This window comes from Mesoplodon bidens (genome assembly GCF_964165515.1).
Source record: "Mesoplodon bidens genome assembly, chromosome: 5".
In the NCBI taxonomy this organism is placed as follows: domain Eukaryota; kingdom Metazoa; phylum Chordata; class Mammalia; order Artiodactyla; family Ziphiidae; genus Mesoplodon; species Mesoplodon bidens.
The window spans coordinates 46,905,799-46,926,923 of NC_138161.1; the positions used below are offsets into that span (position 1 = coordinate 46,905,799).

The 21,125-nt window shown below is 43.1% G+C and overlaps 1 protein-coding gene across 6 annotated transcripts in view; it reads left to right on the top strand.

The window, feature by feature from the left end:
* ST3GAL6 (ST3 beta-galactoside alpha-2,3-sialyltransferase 6) overlaps nt 1-21,125 on the top strand; it is a 78,703-nt gene that overhangs the window by 52,930 nt on the left and 4,648 nt on the right. For 4 of the 6 annotated variants that reach the window (XM_081234381.1, XM_081234382.1, XM_081234378.1 and 1 more), the window contains 3 exons: nt 14,590-14,685; nt 17,632-17,818; nt 17,920-18,057. In XM_081234381.1, the coding sequence (XP_081090507.1) occupies nt 14,590-14,685; nt 17,632-17,818; nt 17,920-18,057 (421 nt within the window). Of the gene's footprint in view, nt 1-14,589; nt 14,686-16,180; nt 16,224-17,631; nt 17,819-17,919; nt 18,058-20,123; nt 20,176-21,125 lie in introns of those variants that run through there. The other 2 variants (XM_081234380.1, XM_081234383.1) reach the window with 2 other exon arrangements.

Sequence of the window (21,125 nt, forward strand, 5' to 3'; positions counted from 1 at the left end):
TCACTTGAATATTGGATTTCAGAAGCAGCTCTCTTCCTTTCATTCAGAATTACATTTGAGGGAAGTGATCAGCTTGCTTAGATACACATTTCTGACTACAAAAGGCAGTTTCGTTTTTAGAAAAATTTGGTGTCCATTTAACCCCTTAGGAATTGAGTTGCCAAAGGCAGACTTCTTAGCAAGTCAACTTATTTTACAGAGGTGGACTTATTTCACAAAGTTTTAAGCTGTACTTTAGAATTTGGCCAGTTGTCCAGTGGGATGAGAAGGGTGATCTGCAGCTGTGAGGCCTCCATTAAAAAGGAAAATGGCAGAATTCTCCCTCTTATCCAAGAGAATAGAGGTGCTTTTTGGTGGGTGCAGAAATGGGGGCAGTAGACGGAGGTGTGAAAATGGAGATAGTTTACAGAACAGAGCTGGAGGAGCAGTGCTAGATTTTGTCTGAATTTATCTAAGTTTTCTCTGTCAGGGGCCCAGATTATTGAGGTGTAGATTATGTAATAATGTTGGTTCATTTCAGTTTGTACTTTTTATAATTTAAAACTATGCCAGCAACCTAATCGATTTCAATTTTTGATTGCATATCCACAGCAACCATATATATTCTTTTCTAACCAAAATTTATACAGCTCTCATCTGTAGGATATTGCTTTATGCAGACCTTTGGCATGTGTGCTTTTTATCAATTCTCTCTAACTTTTTACAACCACCCTGCAAAGTATGGTCGATGATCTCCATTTTTTAAATTGAGAAACTGAGGCCAGGCAAACATATATAGTTTGTTAGAGTTGGTAAATGTCAGAGCCAGGATGTGAACCTGGGTGGGTCCATCCAGGGCTGGATGTTTGACTTAACAGTGATAATGGTTATATCTTAAATAATTGTAGCAGGTATCTGCAAAGCTTTGAAAAAAATCCTTGGCCCTGTAAATGTGAGATACTGTCAGGATTCTTGATGGGACGTGACTGGAACTTTTGTTCTTGCCTGTTTTTGTTTTTTTTTTTTAATTTATTTTTGGCTGCGTTGGGTCTTCATTGCTGCGCACGAGCTTTCTCTAGTTGCGGCGAGCGGGGGCTACTCTTCGTTGCGGCGTGCAGGCTTCTCATCGCAGTGGCTTCTCTTGTTGCGGAGCACGGGCTCTAGGCGCGCAGGCTTCAGTCATTGCCTGGTTTTTATCTTAGAACTAGCCGTGCTTTATTTAGTTGCTTTCAGAGCCTCTTCCTGCACAGGTATTCATCATCTGTATGTGCCTCAGCCAGGCTACCTCCTCTCTTCTTGCTGACTTGTCTGGCTGCTCCCCACCCTTTCCTCCTGCCTCCCAATCCCACCATCAACCCACGTCAGGTCCTCAGCATCACTAGCATTGGGAGGGAGGTGGGTGTGGATGGTGAGGAAGCACTGAACATCATGCTGATTGCACAAAGGTTCTTGAGCCTGAAGTTGTTAAGAGATGGAAGTACCATCAAGGTACAAGCAGAAACTGTGCAGGTATAGAGTGAATGGAGGCTATCCCTGTAGGATCCTCCCAGAGTGAGGACAGTGATGCAGTAGACACTCAGCATTGCTGAATTGCTTGTGTGATGTGTGCAAACTTGGTCCCTAGAGACTTCAGAAAGAGTGTTTTGAAAGTGGATAAGAATATACTTGTGACAATATTATCTTCATTTAGATATTAACTTTTAGGAGGAGTTCATGTGTAATAATAAATTTTACCTACATTTTAAGTAAGTCATTCTACATTTGTCTGAAACTCACAGTACAATCCAAAGATCATAACAGGCCAGCCCATGCCTGAGCAATAAATATATTTTAAGTAAACCCCAGAAAGGCAGAATACACTAACCTGCCTATCGCTGCCTCGGAGTCAGCTTAGTCTACCCCCCAGATAACCTTATACATTTCCCATTTCTCCTCTCTGCCTGGGGAAATGCTGTAGAAGAAAGAGGTGTGAGAACTGTCTGTCCTTCTCTGGCAGAGGATCTGGACCGCCCTTAGTCGGGGAGTCCTCCCTGAGCCCTCACTGTGGATCCGGGAGCTGTGGCCCTCGTGTACCAGGAGGAAGCCTTTCTGGCCGAGGCTTGCTCACTCTCTGTAGGGGTCTGTGGGTCAGAGAGGAGGGGCTCAGGTGGAGAGAGGTGAGAACCTCATTTTCAAGTCCCTTCCCCCTTTGGCTGTTCTGTTCACCTTCTATCCCCTTTGTCCCTCCCACAAAGGTTCAAACATTTTTTTTGTTGTTTCAAATCTGAATCCTTTACTTATAGCATGCATGATGCCCTTGGCTGGGATAGATTTTACTGTGAATGGGAAAACTCCAAATATCAGTTGCATTTGCAAGATACAACTTTTCCTCTTTCTTACAATTGTCATGTAAATGAAGGCTGCAGGTAAGCAATCTCAGGCCAGCTTAGCAGCTGTTGATCATCAGAGACCAGGGCTTCTCTATTGTGACTCTGTTATTCCTCGTTATGGTCCAACCTGACGGCTGGACTTCACCAGTCATATGTGCATTCTGGCCAGCAGGGAGGATGAAGAGGGAAGGGCATGCCCCCAGCCATTAAGACTTGCCTCCTTCTTTAAGGACATTTCCCAGAAATTACATATAACACTTTATTACAGCCAGTGATGTGCTGGAGCCTGTTGGTACCAACTTGTGAGAGCTGCCGCTCTTCCCAAGTCCGTGTTCAGTGCCATCAAGGTAGAAGCTTGAAATTAGCCGTGGTGGGAATATATTTATACCATGGAAACTGGCAAACACTGCAAACTAGGGCTTCCCCATCACCCCCCTCTCTCCCAAAGAGGACTGATTGTTAAAAATTTTCTAGCAACCACCAATTATATCCCATTGGCTAGGGGTATAATCACAAGGCCTTTCTGGAAGGTGGACTGGAAAATGTAGCCTCTATTCCATGTGGCTGTGCACCCACCTTAGAGAGAGAGAGAGAGAGAGAGAGAGAGAGAGAAAGAGAGAGAGTGAGTCCTATTTTAAGAGACAAATGAAACATAGTTACTGAGGGGCAAGTAGCAGTCTTTACCAGTGTTGTCCACCATTTTCTATTTCTGTGCCTGGAAATATTCAAGATTCTAAAGTCAGTTATGTAACACTATACCAACCTAGCTCGGTGCTCGAAGCAGCCAACTGTGGTTTCTCTCTTGGAAATGAAAGCTGTTGAAACATATTGGTGTTGCAGATCATTTTGAAGCGGGGGTTTCTTATGAGGTCTTATTTATGCCACCTTTGTAGGTAACGTGAGTAAAGTAACTCAGTGAGGCAGAGAAAGCCTTTTTCTAAAGTCACTACCATGAAGAACCTGGGCCAGAAATAAAGAGGGAAGGGAACAGGAGTGTGCATGTTTGGCCGTAGCTCTGTGTGGAAGAGCCCCGGAGTTTTGACAATTCCATGCTGCTGCTTTGCTCTATCTCCCCTCTTCCCTAACCCCTCCATCCCGCCCCCCCACCCCCCACCAAATCTGTTCTTTTTCAAAGTTTTTGGTCACTTAGTAATAATCGTAATAATGTGCCTCCCTTCATGTAATCACATCTGTTAGAAAAAGTATTTTCATTATAGAAGGTTGCCTTTCGCCCAAATTTTGTGATAGGAGTTCTCAATTTTCCCTGTGAAAAGATGAGAACACATGATAGGCCATTTACATACCCCACTGTATTTTATTATTTTATTTATCTTTTTGGTATGTATTTTTAATAGAGGGTTAATCTTGGGCTTTTTCTTTTATATTCTTTCTGAGTTTCTCTCCTGAGCAATGGTACAGCAGGTTGGGATGGGGTGAATATTGAGGCTGCTAAACTGTTCCCTAAAGGATCCGTTAGCTCACCTCACCTCACCTGTTCCTGCTCAGTTGTGTGGACTGAGGGCCAGACCCAAAAGCACAGTAAAGTCACAGAGAGGGTTAGAGGCAGGAAGGATGGAGATCGTTAGTCCAATCCCCTCATTTTATTTTATTTTATTTTTTTGCGGTACGCGGGCCTCTCACTGTTGTGGCCTCTCCCGTTGCGGAGCACAGGCTCCAGATGCGCAGGCTCAGCAGCCATGGCTCATGGGTCCAGCCGCCCCGCGGCATGTGGGATCTTCCCGGACCGGGGCATGAACCTGTGTCCCCTGCATCGGCAGGTGGACTCTCAACCACTGCGCCACCAGGGAAGCCCAAATCCCCTCATTTTAAAGATGAGAGGACCAAGGTCCATAGAGGTTAAGAGGTCTCCAGACTTCCACTGTTCTCCACTTCCTCCCTTTGCATTTAACCAGCAGTGCGAAAACAGAAGACTCCACAATTAAATGTCATAGGCTGAGTGTCATCTGAAGAGGTAAGGGGAAGAGAGTTCTGGAACTGTGAATTCTTTTGGGTATATTCTTTAGGATTTTCAGGGTTATAGATCGCCCACCCACCCCCATTATGTAATGTGACTTCTGCCTTTATCCTTAACCTCAAACCATTTTTAATACTTTTACAGGGCTAAACTAAAACATCTCCGGGGTACATGTATAAATTCACCAAAACAGATGTACGTTAAATAGGGTTTTTCATTTGTTTTTTGTGGGCTTTTTTTTTTTTTTTTTTTGCCTCTTAAAGATAAATGATCTGGATAGACTCTTCTCTGAATAGATACTACTGAAAAAATTTCCTTTTCTCAACTCTCATCCTGAAGATCATGCACAGTGAATATGCCAGTTGGCCTTCTCTGTAATTTGCCGCTGAGCCAGAGGATCCTAAGTATGGGGAAAAGAAAAAGTCTCAAAGAAATGTTGACAAATCATTTTTTTTTCTTGTTAAGGTGAAATTCACACAACATAAAATGAACCGTTTGAAAGACAACAATTCAGTGGCACTTAGTACATTGACAGTATTGTGCAACCACCACCTCTAGCTAGTTCCAAAAAGACTAACCATTTAAAAACAATGATTAATCTTTTCGTGTTTTCTTTTCCATGTTCCTCCTTTTATGGGAATGCTCAAACTAGCTGTCTGACCAGAACTTCAGCAGCAGAGGAGCGATGCTAAGGATAGAAAAGGATAGCTTAGAAAAGTTTGTTTTTATTCTTTTGTCGGGGAGGAGGGGCAGGTGGTGGGCATGGGCCATCGGAAATAGAGGGGCGGTACTGGTGAAAAGTTGCTAGAGTCAGCAGGTCAGGCGTAACTGCTCTGGGACCTTGGGCAACTTTCGGAGTTTCTGAACCTTGGTTTTACAGAAGAGGAGGTGGATCTGTATATGCACATTATACCAATGTCAGCTTTACTAGTTAATAAAGTTAAGTTAATAAATTAAGTCAGTGTAACCACTGGAAGAAACTGGGTGAAGGTTACACAGGACTTCTCAGTACTATTTTTGCAACTTCCTGTGAATCTAGAATTATTTCAAAATAGAAAGCTTAAATTGAAAACATACGACCACGTGAAACTTGTGCACAACCACGTGAAACTTGTGCACAAATGTTCAGAGCAGCATCATTCATAATAGCCCCTGAGTGGAAACAACCAAATGTCCAGCAACTGCTCAATGGATAAATTAAATGCGTATCCATACAATGGAATGTAATTCAGCCATACAAAGCAACGCAGTACTGATTCCTGCTAGAGCAGGAGTGAATCTGGAAAACATTTTGCTCAGTGAAAGCAGTCACAGAAGATCACATATTGTATGACTCCACTTATATGAAATGGCCAGGATAGACAAATCTATAGAGATAGAAAGTGGATTAGTTGTGCCACAGACAGGGGTTGGGATGGGGGTGGAGATGGAGAGTGACTGCTACTGGCTGTGGGGTGTCGTTGTCGGGTGATGCAAACGTTCTGGATTGGATAATGGTGATTGTGGCGCAGCTTTGCGAATATGCTAAAACCTGCTGAATTTTATTATTTAAATGGGTGAATTTTAGGGTGTGTGAATTATATTTCAATTTCAAAAAAAGCTTTTAAGAAGGGGGGGCTTCCCTGGTGGTACAGTGGTTGAGAGTCCACCTGCCGATGCAGGGGACACGGGTTCGTGCCCCAGTCCGGGAAGATCCCACATGCCGCGGAGTGGCTGGGCCCGTGAGCCATGGCCACTGAGCCTGCGTGTCCGGAGCCTGTGCTCTGCAATGGGAGAGGCCACAACAGTGAGAGGCCCGTGTACTGCCAAAAAAAAAAAAAAAGGAGGGGAGATGGTCGAGGTACCCTCTAGATTCCTTTCTAGCCACTTTGTTCAGAGGGCACCATGATGCCACACCTAGAACAAACGGTTTGGAGTGACACACCTCTAGTTCTCTTGCCATCGTTTCCCTACGTTGTCGCTGTTGATTTCTCAGGACTCGGTTCCTTGTTAATCTCCAAAGAACAGCTCACACAATGTGGCCGTGCTTTTTTATAAACTTCCCTAGTGATTGAGGATATTTTAAGGGAATTGCATCACAAAGAATACCTAAAATGTGCCCATGTTATGAGGTCCTGACCCTTCCTGGCTGTGCGTGGAGCTCTGTAGCACCAGCTTGCACCCTGGTCCTGGGGATTGCCGCTTTCTCCTCAGTGGGAGCCCATCCTCCCACAGCCAGAGCAGCGAAATCCTGGGTCACAAAATCTCTGCTCTCCCTTAAAATACAGGAACCGGCTCTCCTCCCGCAGCCATCACCATCGCGTTCCGCAAGCACGCCAGATTCTGTGAAGAGTGCTTGAGTCCTGCATAGGTGGTTGTAGAGTAACTAAACATAAATATCTTACTTAATGGAGGCACCTGTGTTAAGTCAGTTGCTTGCTAAGTGGATGGGGATTTGCAAAGGCTGCCTAGTTGCTCACCCAGGCAGAATCCATCATGTCAGCAGTGGCAGAGCCAGGTTGCATTGGCAGCCAGCCAGGGTGGGAGCATGGTCTTTGACAACTTAAGACGTCAGCAGTGTATTTATTAAAAAGAGCCCAAGCTCTATAAGGGATATCAGTGTCTGCATCACTGCTCTGGCCATCCTCCCGCTTTGCAGTTTCTTTACATGGCAGCATTTTCAGCCAGGAGGAGGACTTGAGGGTGAGGGGAGGTTGTGATTCTACATCAACAACGTAGTCATTTGTGGCAGAGAGGAACACATACGTGTCCTGTAGCAACTGCTGTGGTCAGATGTTGGATAGAGAGAGATACGGAAACCATGGTACACATGCCGGAGGAACTGATGGATGGCTCTGTGCGACATAGGTTAACATTTGAGACCTCAGTGATTCCCTTACTTCATAAAAGGGCATGCTGAGATCCAAGAGGTTAGGTCATGAGGCCAGGCTCCCAGAGGTGCTGAGTAGGGGAGCCACAGCTAGCAGTGAGATCTCCAGCCTGCTCCAATGCACAGGGTTTTAGGATCTCTGGGCTGCATGTAGCACTATTCCTAACTAAGCGTGATTTGAACTAAGTGGATGTTTATTATCTTCCATATCACATAGGTGTGTGGATTCAGATGTATAGAATCAGGTTTGTGGATCTAGCTCGCAGAGCAGGCCACGTATGTCTGCACAGACTGGATTGCACAAATGGAGGGAGTGCCGACGTACTGGGTACCACCTGCACGTCTGTATGGATTGGCTCTGGTTATGGGATTGAATTAGTGATGTCAGGGCAGCTCAGTAATGTCAGGGCAGCTTCTTGGTGGCTCTCTCTGGCTTTCCCTCTTAGGTGCAAGATGACTACAGCCGCCCTAACCTTGTTATTGCATGTCAGTATCTAAGCAGAAAGGATGGGTAGATAAAATCAGTATTCTGCTCAAACCATTCTCTTCCTGGGGGTAAAATCTTTTCCAGGGCATTTAACAGACTTCCCTAAGATCTTGTTGCCCAGGGATGGTTCATGTGACCACATCTAAGCCAACCATTGGCACAGGAATATACTCACCACTGTTAGGCTTGTGAAAGCAGGGCTCTGCCGGCAAAGGTAATGGGTGTTGGGAATATGACCAGTGGGGTCTGCCAGAGATTGCTACATTGAAGATGGAGTGATACATTTTAATGTATACTATGCTGCTGAAAGGAGTCGTACAGCATTTAGAAAAGAAGGCAGATCACAGATCACTGGAAGTGGGCAGTTCAAGTTTACTTTCTCTATATTGATGATGTTGATGTTTCACTCTGCACAGGCTAGTAACTCTTCTGGATCTGCCTGACTTGTTGAGAAACATGGCTTTCACCTAGGGGAAGTGTAACCTCTTAGCATTACTATTTCAGCAGCTTTCCAGATTTTCCATTAACAGGTTCAGGCACTCTGGAATGATCTTGTTTTCTGGGTGAGCAATTTGAGGCACATGGATTTCCCTACCTGTTTCCAGAGTGGAGGAAGGAAGAACAGCTACCTGTTTCTCCAGCTACAAAGTCACACTTAAGGTGACGACCAAATCAGTTTCTAAAATGCACAACCTGTGAATCAGGAAGGTTTAGATTGGAGAATGCAGAAATATAAATATATTTATAAATAAAATATAAATAAATACAAACTTTTAGATTAGAGGATGCAGAAATATAATATTCTTGCCCATCAGGGATTCACAATTCACTGCAGCTGTTTGTGAATGAAAGTTGTGTTAATTAAATATCTTGAAGTTATACAGCCACCCAAAGGACACTGGAAGTTGTTGATTCACGCTAAGGAAACAGGGGAAGCCAGGAGCCCAGGCCAGGTGGATGAAGCCAAGGAGAGGATGAATCACTCCTTTGGTAATATGGGGGTACCTGCTGTGGAGAGAAGGAAGCAGTGAATTACATACAGGGTATGTGGTTCAGACCGTGGATCTGTTCCATTTCACATTTTCCAGCATCATGGGGGCGCTGTGAATACCAGCTGCAGAGAAGATGTTATTGCCTAAGAGTAGTCTTACGCACACCCCTTGAGGAGTTTCTCGTGTCACGTATGATATTCAGAAAAATGTGTGCATCTTTGCAATATCCCTTGCCAAGAGGAAAAGTAAAATTTCATTGACGAGATTTCCTTTTAAAGACATCAGCAAACTTTTCCTGTGGTGAAGGGCCCTCCCCTTTCCACCTGCCCCCTACAAAGCTGCCAGAGAAAAAACCAGAAAGTGAAATTTAAAACATGCAGTGCCCATGGAACTATAAAGCGTCTTTGGAACTGGAATTCTCTTGAGTGAGGCAGTGTCCATAGGATTTCTTTCCATTTCTCCCAAGCGGGAGGAGGCTGAGTAGAAGGAATAACCCTCTCTCTGTAACCAATCCTGGGGGCTCCTGTGAAACAGATCTGCTTGCACCCTTAACTCCCCCTTTTCTTTTGGCTGGAAGGCTTGTTAGGGTTTGTGAGAGGAGGTTCAGGACCTTGAGTTTGAGAGGGGACCAGGGATGTGACCTGAGTATGACAGATGGTAGCTTCTTTTTTTTTTTTTTTTTTTTTTTTGCAGTACGCGGGCCTCTCACTGTTGTGGCCTCTCCCGTTGCGGAGCACAGGCTCCGGACGCGCAGGCTCAGCGGCCATGGCTCACGGGCCCAGCCGCTCCGCGGCATGTGGGATCTTCCCGGACCGGGGCACGAACCCGTGTCCCCTGCATCAGCAGGCGGACTCTCAACCACTGCGCCACCAGGGAAGCCCTGGATGGTAGCTTCTTGTATTGCGATGCTCTTTTGGCCACATGTGATCTGGGGCTTGATTATCAACTGTAATTCCGCCTGACACAGATAACACTGAGGGAAACTTCTGGCTGAGTGTTTATGGAATTGGCTGTGTCTGGGACTGAGCTGGGTTCCCTCTTTCTGGGGTCAACTTCAGAGATTAGGCCTGCGGGGCAGGAGTCCTTTGTTGAGGTTCCAAGATAAGAACTCTGGGGACACACAGTGGTGGCCTGTGCTCCTGGCCACGCCCCGGCATGTTCGGTGGTATTGGAGTCAGGCAAGCCTGGTTCAGGCTGGGGACCCCAGTCCAGGATGGTTGCTGGGAGGGGAGTGGCCTCCAGCCTTCTCTGAAGGGAGAGGGTTAGTCTACATGCCATAAATTATAGATATTCCTCCTTCACCTCCACACAGGTGACCTCACAGGAACAGAGCTGTTATTTCCATCCTGTCCATTCCTAGCCACTCCCTCCCTGGTGCCCAGCTTCACTTGGAGTCCTGGCAGGGAGACGGAGCAGCATCTGGAGGTTCAGCCTCTGGTTTTGCATTAAACTGGCCGTGAGGTCATGGAAGGAGGAACCACGCAAGCTGCGTGCGTGGGAATTGCTCCCTGCTGTACAGCCCTCATGGGCTAGGTCTGCTCAGGAGGAGGGCCGCAGACCCAGACAGAAAAGGGTTTTAAAGTTGACCAGCATCCCCACCTTCTCCATGCCCCCTGGCTGCAGAGCACCGTGGACAGAATAGCTTCCTGGAATTGGGATTTATGTCAAACTCCTATATAAGAGCACCTAGAAATGTTCCTTTCATAGTTAAAGACAAGCAGATTTAGGAAAGAAACTTCTCTAGAACACATTGTGGCATGTCCATCATAGGAGGTCTTGGGAGTACAGACTCAAGGAGGGCCTGTTGGGTGGTTGCCCCCCAGCCCCCATCAGTACCATCTGTGAAACCCTGGATCTTCTTGTTTTTGTAACAAAGTAGACACTGATAATGCATGACTTTTTAATATTTGGGAGCTGAAAGTCTCAAAACATAAGAAAAGTGTTTCTAAAAAGTTTGTAAGGCTTCCCTGGTGGTGCAGTGGTTGGGAGTCTGCCTGCCGATGAAGGGGACACGGGTTCGTTCCCCGGTCCGGGAAGATCCCACATGCCGCAGAGCGGCTGGGCCCGTGAGCCATGGCCGCTGAGCCTGTGCGTCCGGAGCCTGTGCTCCGCAACGGGAGAGGCCACAACAGTGAGAGGCCCGTGTACCGCAAAAAAAAAAAAAAAAGTTTAAGGTGTAAAAACATCAAGCAAATAGATGAACTAAATAAATTCTAAACAAAAAGGGGAAATTTACATGTGTAGGAATGTGTATCTTGTCTCTCCTTAACCTGACAGGGCCAACTAACTCCTGGCTCCTTTCAGTAGTTCCTGTATTGCTGTGTTCTCTATGTTTAAATATTCTACAGCATTTGTGCAATTTTGCTACTGATTAATTTCCTAAGAGCCTTACGGTCTGGAGTTCATCTGGTCTGCTGATTTCATGGTTCTTAGAGAAACAGTTTTTTCTTCATACTTCCATGTGATGAGGGCCCTGCAAGGACAATCTCAACAGCCTTCTCCTCTGTAGTTTTGTCTCCGAGAGGAGAAGGACATGATCTGTTTTGTCATTTCTCCAGGCCTGGCCGAGTGGTGGTGAGAGCTTGGAGTTGGATGGGCCAGGCCATTATTTTAAAATTAATTTTTATTGGAGTATAGTTGATTTGCCATGTTGTGTTAGTTTCAGGTGTACAGCAAAGTGAATCAGTTATATATAGACATACATCCACTCTTTTTTAGATTCTTTTCCCTTATAGGTCATTACAGAGTATTGAGTAGAGTTCCCTGTGCTGTACAGTAGGTTCTTATGAGTTATCTATTTTATATGTCGTAGTGTGTATACATCAGTCCCAATCTCCCAATTTGTCCCTTCCCGGCCCCTCTCCCCCTTGGTAACCATAAGTTTGTTTTCTACAGCTGTGACTCTTTTTCTGTATTATAAATAGGTTCATTTGTACCACTTTTTTAGACTCCACATATAAGTGATATCATATGATATTTTTGTCTTTCTCTGTCTGACTTACTTCACTCAGTATGACAATCTCTAGGTCCATCATGTTGCTGCAAATGGCATCATTTCATTCTTTTCTATGGCTGAGTAATATTCATTTTGTGTGTATGTATGTGTGTGTGTGTGTGTCTGTCTGTCTGTCTGTGTCTGTGTGTATACCACGTCTTTATCCATTCCTCCATTGATGGTTGCTTCCATGTCCTGGCTATTGTAAATAGTGCTGCAGTTAACATTGGGGTACATGCATCTTTTTGAATTTTGATTTTCTCTGGATATATGCCCAGGAGTGGGATTGCTGGATCATATGGTAGTTCTGTTTTTAGTTTTTTAAGGAACGTCCATACTGTTCTCCATAGTGGCTGCACCAATTTATATTCCCACCAACAGTGTAGGAGGCTTTCCTTTCCTCCACACCCTCTCCAGCATTTATTGTTTGTAGATGTTTTGATGATGGCCATTCTGACTGGTGTGAGGTGATACCTCATTGTAGTTTTGATTGGCATTTCTCTAATAATTAGCAACGTTGAGCATCTTTTCATGTGCCTCTTGGACATCTGCATGTCTTCTTTGGAGAAATGTCTATTTAGATCTTCTGCTCATTTGATTGGGTTGTTTTTTTGATATCGAGATGCATGAGCTGTTTATTTTGGAGATTAATCCCTTGTCGGTTGCTTCATTTGCAAATATTTTCTCCCATTCTGTGGGTTGTCTTTTTGTTTTGTTTACGGTTTCCTTTGCTGTGCAAAAGCTTTTAAGTTTAATTAGGTCCCATTTGTTTATTTTTGTTTTTATTTTCATTACTCTAGGAGGTGGATCAAAAAAAGATCTTCCTGCGATTTGTGTCAGAGAATGTTCTGCCTATGTTTTCCTCTAAGAGTTTTACAGTATCTGGTCTTACACTTAGGTCTTTAATCCATTTGGAGTTTATTTTTGTGTATGGTGTTACAGAATGTTCTGATTTCATTGTTTCACATGTAGCTGTCCAGTTTTCCCAGCACCACTTATTGAAGAGGCTGTCTTTTCTCCATTGTATATTGTTTGCCTCCTCATAGATTAGGTGACCATAGGTGCGTGGGTTATCTCTAGACTTTCTTTCCTGTTCCACTGACCTATATTTCTTTCTTTTTTTTTTTTTTTTTGCGGTACGCGGGCCTCTCACTGTTGTGGCCTCTCCCGTTGTGGAGCACAGGCTCCAGATGCGCAGGTTCAGCGGCCATGGCTCATGGGTCTAGCCACTCCGCGGCATGTGGGATCTTCCTGGACCAGGGCACGAACCTGTGTCCCCTGCATCGGCAGGCGGACTCTCAACCACTGCACCACCAGGGAAGCCCCACTGACCTATATTTCTTTTTTTGTGCCAGTACCATACTGTTTTGATTACTGTAACTTCATAGTATAGTTTGAAGTCAGGGAGCCTGATACCTCCAGCTTCGTTTTTCTTTCTCAAGATTGCCCTGGCTATTTGGGGTCTTTTGTGTTTTCATACAAATTGTAAAATTTTTTGTTCTAATTCTGTGGAAAATGTTATTGATAATTTGATAGGGATTGCATTGAATCTGTAGATTGCTTTGGGTAGTATAGTCATTTTCACATTATTGATTCTTCCAGTCCAAGAACATGGTACATCCCTCCATCTGTTTGTGTCATCTTTGATTTCTTTCATCAGTGTCTTATAGTTTTCTGAGTACAGGTGTTTTGCCTCCTTAGGTAGGTTTATTCCTAGGTATTATATTCTTTTCTTTTGCAATGGTAAATGGGATTGTTTCCTTAATTTCTCTTTTGGATCTTTCGTTGTTACTGTATAGGAATGCAAGAGACTTCTGTGTGGTACTTTTATATGCTGCAACTTTACCAAATTTATTGATGGGCTCTAGTAGTTTTCTGGTAGCACCTTTAGGATTTTCTATGTATAGTATCACATCACCTGCAAACAGTGACAATTTTACTTCTTCTTTTCAATTTGGATTCCTCTTATCCCTTTTTCTTTTCTGATTGCTGTGGCTAGGACTTCCAAAACTGTGTTGAATAAAAGTGGTGAGAATGGACATCCTTGTCTTGATCCTGGTCTTAGAGGAAATGCTTTCAGTTTTTCACCATTAAGAATGATGTTTGCTGTGGGTTTGTCACATATGGCTTTTATTATGTTGAGGGCCAGGCCACGCTGGCTGAGAGCTGAACAGTAGATAATCCACTGGCCTAGGCTGATTCCGGCCAGCAACGGGAAGTCCCACTTCATGTCCTACTTCAAAGCTGTTTGCCAGGAGCACACAGTAAATTTTTCATTTGTATTGGTTAAGCTCCAAGAACCAGTACCTGTTCAGGGAGTTGAAGTGAGCACGGGCAGATACAAGAAGCTGCACTTTGCCAACCAGATTCTATACTGTCTGTCTCCAAACTTATAAGAGGCAGCAGTAGCCCAGAGCTGGGATCTCAGGGGAATGGGTAATGCTGCTGGAAAATACATACACATCTAATATGAAACACACTTGTATCAACATTAACATGCAGAATCCTATATTGAGGGGTATTTTTGTCGTCCAAAGGTCTGGACTCAATCCTAATTTTACCTCTTTGGAGTATGACTTTGAAATGTCACCTAACAGCTTTTTGAATCTCTTTCTTCATTTGTAAAATGGGAATATCAGGCTTACTTAACTCAGTGGGTGGTTATGAGAATCAAATGAGGGGATGTATGTGAACTGATATGCATTAATAGTTGCTAACGATGATATACTTCCTATGGAATGTTATTTCTTGAATCTTATATCTTTCTAATACATCCCTAGACCTGTAAGTTACAACTGGTTCTTTTTCTACTTGTGCAACAAGTGAAATCTTGTACTGGGTTCCTCAAAGTACGAATGGGTTCTTGGAATCACCCAGTTTTGTAAAAGATGGCTCAATCTCTCTCTTGTCATTTGCCCAACAGTGTGCCATGTAAAAAATGTGTGGTGGTTGGTAATGGAGGAGTTTTGAAGAATAAGACGTTAGGAGAAAAAATTGACTCCTATGATGTAATAATAAGGTAAATATATCTTCTGTTTGCTAACCTGGAATTGTTTCAAAAGAGTATAGTTTTCTGCTTTAGTACCGCTGTGTTTTAAAAGGAAGTAGAGTTGCTGTAGTATGTTTAAGTACATTACACATTACTCGAGTTGTTGGCTGGAGTAGGCCTAGATTTCAGGTCATTTATTTAGCAAATATTTATGAAATCCCCCTAATATTCCAGGCACAGTTCTAGCTCTAGTGCTACCACAGTTCTAGGGGGATATAGCAGTGAAAAAGAATGATGTTCTTGCTCCCTGTGGAGCTTACATTCTAACGAGAGGAAGAAAACAGTAATTAAATAAAGAAATGTAGTAATAAATGCCATGCAAACAATTAAAACATGTGTGATAGAGAATGACTGAGTGGCTATTTTTGAATTGATGACTGTTTTGAAGGGGAGACATCTAAACTAGACCTAAGACCACACAGTACCGGCCATATGAAGACTAGGGAATACAGACAGAGAGGATGTTTACTGCAGGTCTTCAGGAGGGTATGATGCTAGGTTTAAGAGCAGTAGCAAGAAAACCAGTGAGATTGGAGGGCAGCAGGCTGGGGAGGCAGTGCACTTGGCAGCTGAAGAGGTAGGTAAGGAGCAGGCTGTGTAGGACTTTGTAAACTACGATTAGAGCTTGCGTTTTATTTTAAGTATAACAGAAAACTTTTGAAGATTGTTAAGCAAGAGAGCAACTCTATCGGGTTATGTCTTTAAAATACCCTGGTGATGGCATGGACAATGAAACAGGAAGGACAAGCTGTGGAAATGAAGAGGCCAGTTAGGTTGCTGCATTTGGGTAGAGAATGGTGGCTTTGCAACAGGATTGTCATGGCGTGGAAGGAGATAAGGGGCTAGATTGAGGCATGTCTTAGAGTTATCAGGCTGTTCTGATGCATTCGATGTGAGCAGAGATGGGAATAAAGGAATGCAGGATACCTCCTCTTGGGTTTTCAGCTTAAGAGATTGGCTGGATAGTGGTACCATTCATTGAGTTGGGGAGGACTAGGGTAGGAACAGGTTTAGAGGAGAATCAAGATTACTGTTTGAACATACCAGGTTTGATCTGCTTATCAGATTTGCAGTGGATAAGTCAAGTAGGCAGTTAGATAAACAGGTTAAAATCTTCATTGCAAACAGCCTGTAAGTTGTACCTAAACCATGGACTGGGTGAGATTTCCCAGGGAGAGACAGAGAAGAGGGCCCAGGACTGAGCTTTGAAGTAGTCAAAACTTAAAGGTTAAGCAAAGAAAAAGAAGTTAAAGAGTTGGAGAGGATCTACCAGTGAGGTAGGAAGAAAGACAGGAGAAGGTGATCACAAAAGCCAAGAGAGCACAGTGTTTTAAGACAGAGGGAGGTTTCAAGCATGACAAAGGCTGGTGAGAGGTCATGTAAGATAAGGACAGAGTTCACCATTGGACTGGCAAGCTGAAGCTCACTGTTCCTCTTGACAGAAGAAGACTTGGAGGCACGGTGCGGGGGAGAAGCCCAAGTGGAGTGGTTTGAGGAGAGAATGACAGGTGAGAAAGTGGAGAAACCAGTAGAAGCAACTCTAGAGAAATTTCACTGTGGAGTTGAGAAATGAGATAGTTGCTGGAGATGATTATGGACTCAAAGGAGATTTTCTATTTTGTTTCCTTTTATAGATTCTAAAGCATATTAGTAAACTGATGGAAATGAATAAGGAGGTTGGTGTGGTAACAAGAGAGGGGATGGGGTCCAGAACACCAGTGTGGTTGTCTCTGCAGTGGAAGGGAAAGCTGGGAGTCCCATAGATGTAACGGTGGGGAAATGTGGACATTTCGAATTCTGTTTTCTCATTGAAAGGGTGAAGTCAGGTCGTTATCCGGGATAAAGTTTGTGTGTGTTGGGAATGGCTATGAATAGTCTTCTGTAGAGTGGGAAAGCTTCGCACTGGGCAATGCATTAGGATGACCTGGCAGTGCTTGGGCGTTTTGCTGGGTTACAGGCTGAGGGTTTCTGCATAGTGTGGTCACCTTATTTTCTGTGGATTATTCATTTTGAGGAAGCTGTGAAAATGTATCCACAAAACAATGTTGAAGCACTCACAAATTTCTTTATAATTGTCTAAAATCTGGTCACCTAGAACCACACCAGGCCCTTGTGGGAAAATGCCATTAGAGACATTATGAAAGTCATTTCAGGTGTTACTAAGACTGCCAGTCAGTGGCAAAGGGTCTAACAGTATTTATCTCCTAGGGGACAGTGTTTTGGGAACAATGCGTTCCTTTTCATAGCACACCTTCATGGTGTGTGCATAAATAGTATTTGTCTAACCTTGGCTTTGAGTATCCACAAACCCAACACTGGATCCTTTGTGGTTCTTTGGTTCACGCCAGAGACAGTCATTCATTTGGTTGTGCTTGGGTATAAATATAGCAATTTTATGTTGTTACTTTATTTCAGAGCACAACAATTTTGGTGGGTTTTCAAATCACCTTAACTGTGACTCTTGCCTGTCAGTCACTGAGACACGTCCACCTGCTACATGATTGTGTAACCCTGGGCAAGTAACTTTATGTACATTGGGGCCCTCATCTACAAACACAAGGGGTTTTGTCTGGATGTCCTCCCACGTCTCTTTTAGCTTGAGTATTCTGTGGTTTTATGTTCCCATTTGTTTCATTTTGTCTTCAATTTTTCTGGAGGTAAGAATGAATTATCAGTGTCCCCGCAGTTAATTTTCAAACACAAATGAATGTTTCTGCCTTTGATCAAATAGCTGTTTCACGAAAGGGTTATTTCCTTGGCTGTTACGTGTGAAAGACTGACGGATTGCCGTGTGGCTTTAGAGCCCTGGCTACACGGCTGACAATGTTTGTCCAGCTCTGAAAGCTCTGAGAACTGTGATGGACATGACCCGTACTGCGCTTGGCCTACCTATCTTGTGTGTTTTACTACCCACAGAATGAATAATGGTCCTATTTTAGGACATGAAGAGGAAGTTGGGAGAAGGACTACCTTCCGACTTTTTTATCCAGAATCTGTTTTTTCAGATCCCAATCACAATGATCCTAATACTACGGTGATTCTCACTGCTTTTAAGCCGCTTGATTTAAAGTGGCTGTGGGAATTGTTGACGGGTGGCAAAATAGTAAGTTGGCAAAATTGATCTGGCTTCCAATTACCTTCATTTTTTTTTCATAAAAAAAAAGAGACAACAACAAGTTGTATTTTCTGTTTTCTTTATTTCAGAACACTAATGGTTTTTGGAAGAAACCAGCATTAAATCTGATTTATAAACCTTATCAAATCAGAATATTAGATCCTTTCATTATCAGAACAGCAGCTTATGAACTGCTTCATTTCCCGAAAGTGTTTCCCAAAAATCAGGTATGTATTTTCTTTTGCACAGTTTCAAACTAAAGACCTCACTGGGGTGGGACAGAGGGTCCTTGGGGCTTTTGGAAACTGGCCTGGGTTAGTGAAATCACATATCTTTGGATTTTAGCTTTATGTTTTTCAGGTTGCAAGGAAAAGAACCTTAAGTGTGGGGGTGTGTTCTGTCATTAATTAATTAATCAATCAGTTATTTTTGGCTGTGTTGGGTCTTTGTTGCTGCCCACTTGCTTTCTCTAGTTGCGGCGAGCAGAGGAGGGTGCGCGGGCTTCTCATTGTGGTGGCTCCTTTTGTTGCAGAACACGGGCTCTAGGTGCGCGGGCTTCAGTAGTTGTGGCTTGTGGGCTCAGTAGTTGTGGCGCACAGGCTTAGTTGCTCCACGGCATGTGGGATCTTCCTGAACCAGGGCTCGAACCCCTGTCCCCTGCATTGGCAGGTGGATTCTTAACCACTGCGCCACCAGGGAAGTCCCTAATTCTTTTTAATTATAAGGAATCTCATTGACTCTGACTCTTGCAGCCCTGTTTGTCTACATTCCTTAGGGAAAAAATACTCTTTAGACCCATACAGTGGCAGGCTATGTTTTTCACTTGAAGCTTGAGTAACTGTGTAATGTGATATCTCAGCTGAAATGAGGCTTTCCCTTTTGTAATTGGGTAAAATCCAAAGAAATAAACACGTATTTTGTATCTTTTCTTCACCATGATAAAGAAATTCTAAAATATTACATGCTTAAAATCAAACAGCTTTTACAAAGGAGTATTTTTTAAAAAAAGGAAATCATCCTTTTCTCTTCTCTCCATAACTCAGGTTATCTCCCAAGCTTTATTGCCTTTTATATCCTTCTAGACTCTTGTCTATGCATTTACAAACACAAGCACTTGTTTTTTTAAAGTTAATTTTTATTGGAGTATAGTTGCTTTATAATGTGTTAGTTTCTGCTGTACAGCAAAGTGAATCAGTTATACCTATACATATATCCCCTCTTTTTTTGATTTCCTTCCCATTTAGGTCACCACAGAGCACTGAGTAGAGTCCCCTATGCTATACAGTAGGTTCTCATTAGTTATCTGTTTCATACATAGTAATTATATATGTCAATCCCAATGTCTCAATTCATCCCATCCCCCCTTCCCCCCTTGGTATCCATGTTTGTTCTCTACATCTGTGTCTCTATTTCTGCTTTGGGAGTAAGTTCATCTATACCATTTTTCTAGATTCCACATATAAGCTGTATTATACGATATTTGTTTTTCTCTTTCTGACTTAACTTCCCTCTGTATGACAGTCTCTAGGTCCATCCATGTCTCTGCAAATAGCACTAGTTCATTCCTTTTTATGGATGAGTAATATTCTATTGTATATATGTACCACATCTTCTTTATCCATTCCTCTGTTGAGGGACATTTAGGTTGCTTCCATGTCCTGGCTATTGTAAATAGTGCTGCAGTGAACACTGGGGTACATGTATTTTTTTGAATTATGGTTTTCTCCAGGTGTATGCCCAGGAGTGGGATTGCTGGGGCATACGGTAGTTCTATTTTTAGTTTTTAAGGAACCTCCCTACTGTTCTCCATAGTGGCTGTATCAATTTACATTCCCACCAACAGTGCAAGAGGGTTCCCTTTTCTCCATACCCTCTCCAGCATTTATTGTTTGCATAGACTCTTGTCTATTCATTTACAAACACAAGCACTTTTTGTTTGTTCAGTATAATTGTGATTATACTATAGATACTGTTCTGCTATTTCCCCTCTCCATTTAATTAACACTTCCCCTATTTATAGACCTTTAGTTTTAAATCCAGCTTTTATCCTCTATAGGTAATGTAGAAATACATGTACTTATAGAGATTTTCTGCACACTTGTGTGATTTCTGTAGGAAGGACATCTGGAAGTGGAATTCCCACGTCTAAAAGCATAAATAGTTTAAATTTAAACCCTATTTCGTAGTAATTTTGAGGGGAAAGGACAGCTTCTGAATGTATATTTTGTGACTTTTCAGCTCTTACTCTCCTACGTGAAGTAAGATCAGATTTGTTCCTTGATTTTTGTTTTAGGTGGTGCACAGGAAGACCCTGGTCTTACTTAGAGATGATCCTAGAACTAGTTGTAAGTAGACTGAAGTTCTAGTAGGACACAGTGTCCCAGAAGCCAAGGGAGGGACACAGCTGTATTTCAGAGAGGTCAGCTATGTCAGATGCGGTCCTGGAAACATGGAGGTCATATTGATATGGACAAGGGTAAGAAAGAGAAAGACAGCCTGACTGAACTGGGTTAAAGAGAGAGAACATGGGACATGAGTGAGCGGAGGCAAATCTTTAATGGAGTTTTGCTAGAAAAGAAAGCAGAGAAATGGTTGGAAGATGTAGGCTCAAGAAGGTTTTTTTTATTTTAAAGAAAGATAGATGATATATTTGTGTGCTGAAGGGGATGATTCAATAGAGGGAAATATTGATGATGAAGAGAGAAAGGGGATACTTCTGAAAGCGAAATTGTTGAGAAAAGAAATGTGATAAAATAGAGTGCACGAGTGGAGAGGTTGGCCGTAGGTAGGAACAGGGACATCTCATCCACATGGGAGTGAGCATTGAAAATATGGTTAAAGACGAAGGTAGATTTGGGATTGGGAAGATGATGTAGCTCTTGTCTGATCGATTCTGTTTTCTAAGAAAAATAAGGATTAAACTGACAAAGTAGGAAGAAGGGTAGAGCTGTTGGATAGAAAGGTATGAAATTGTCATCTTGGAGAGTAGGAACGGAAACTTACTAGGGGAGTGAAATGTCAAATGGATGGCTAGTGGGAAGCAGCTGCACAGCACAGGGAGATCAGCTCCAAGCTTTGTGATGACCTACAGTGGTGGGATAGGGAAGGTGGGAGGGAGACGCAAGAGGGAGGAGATATGGGGATATATGTATATGCATATAGCTGATTCACTTTGTTATACAGCAGAAACTAGCACACCATTGTAAAGCAATTATACTCCAATAAAGATGTTAAGGAAAAAAAAAGACTTAAAAAAAAAAAAAGGCTGTTAGGCTTTCAGACAGATTTGCTTCCT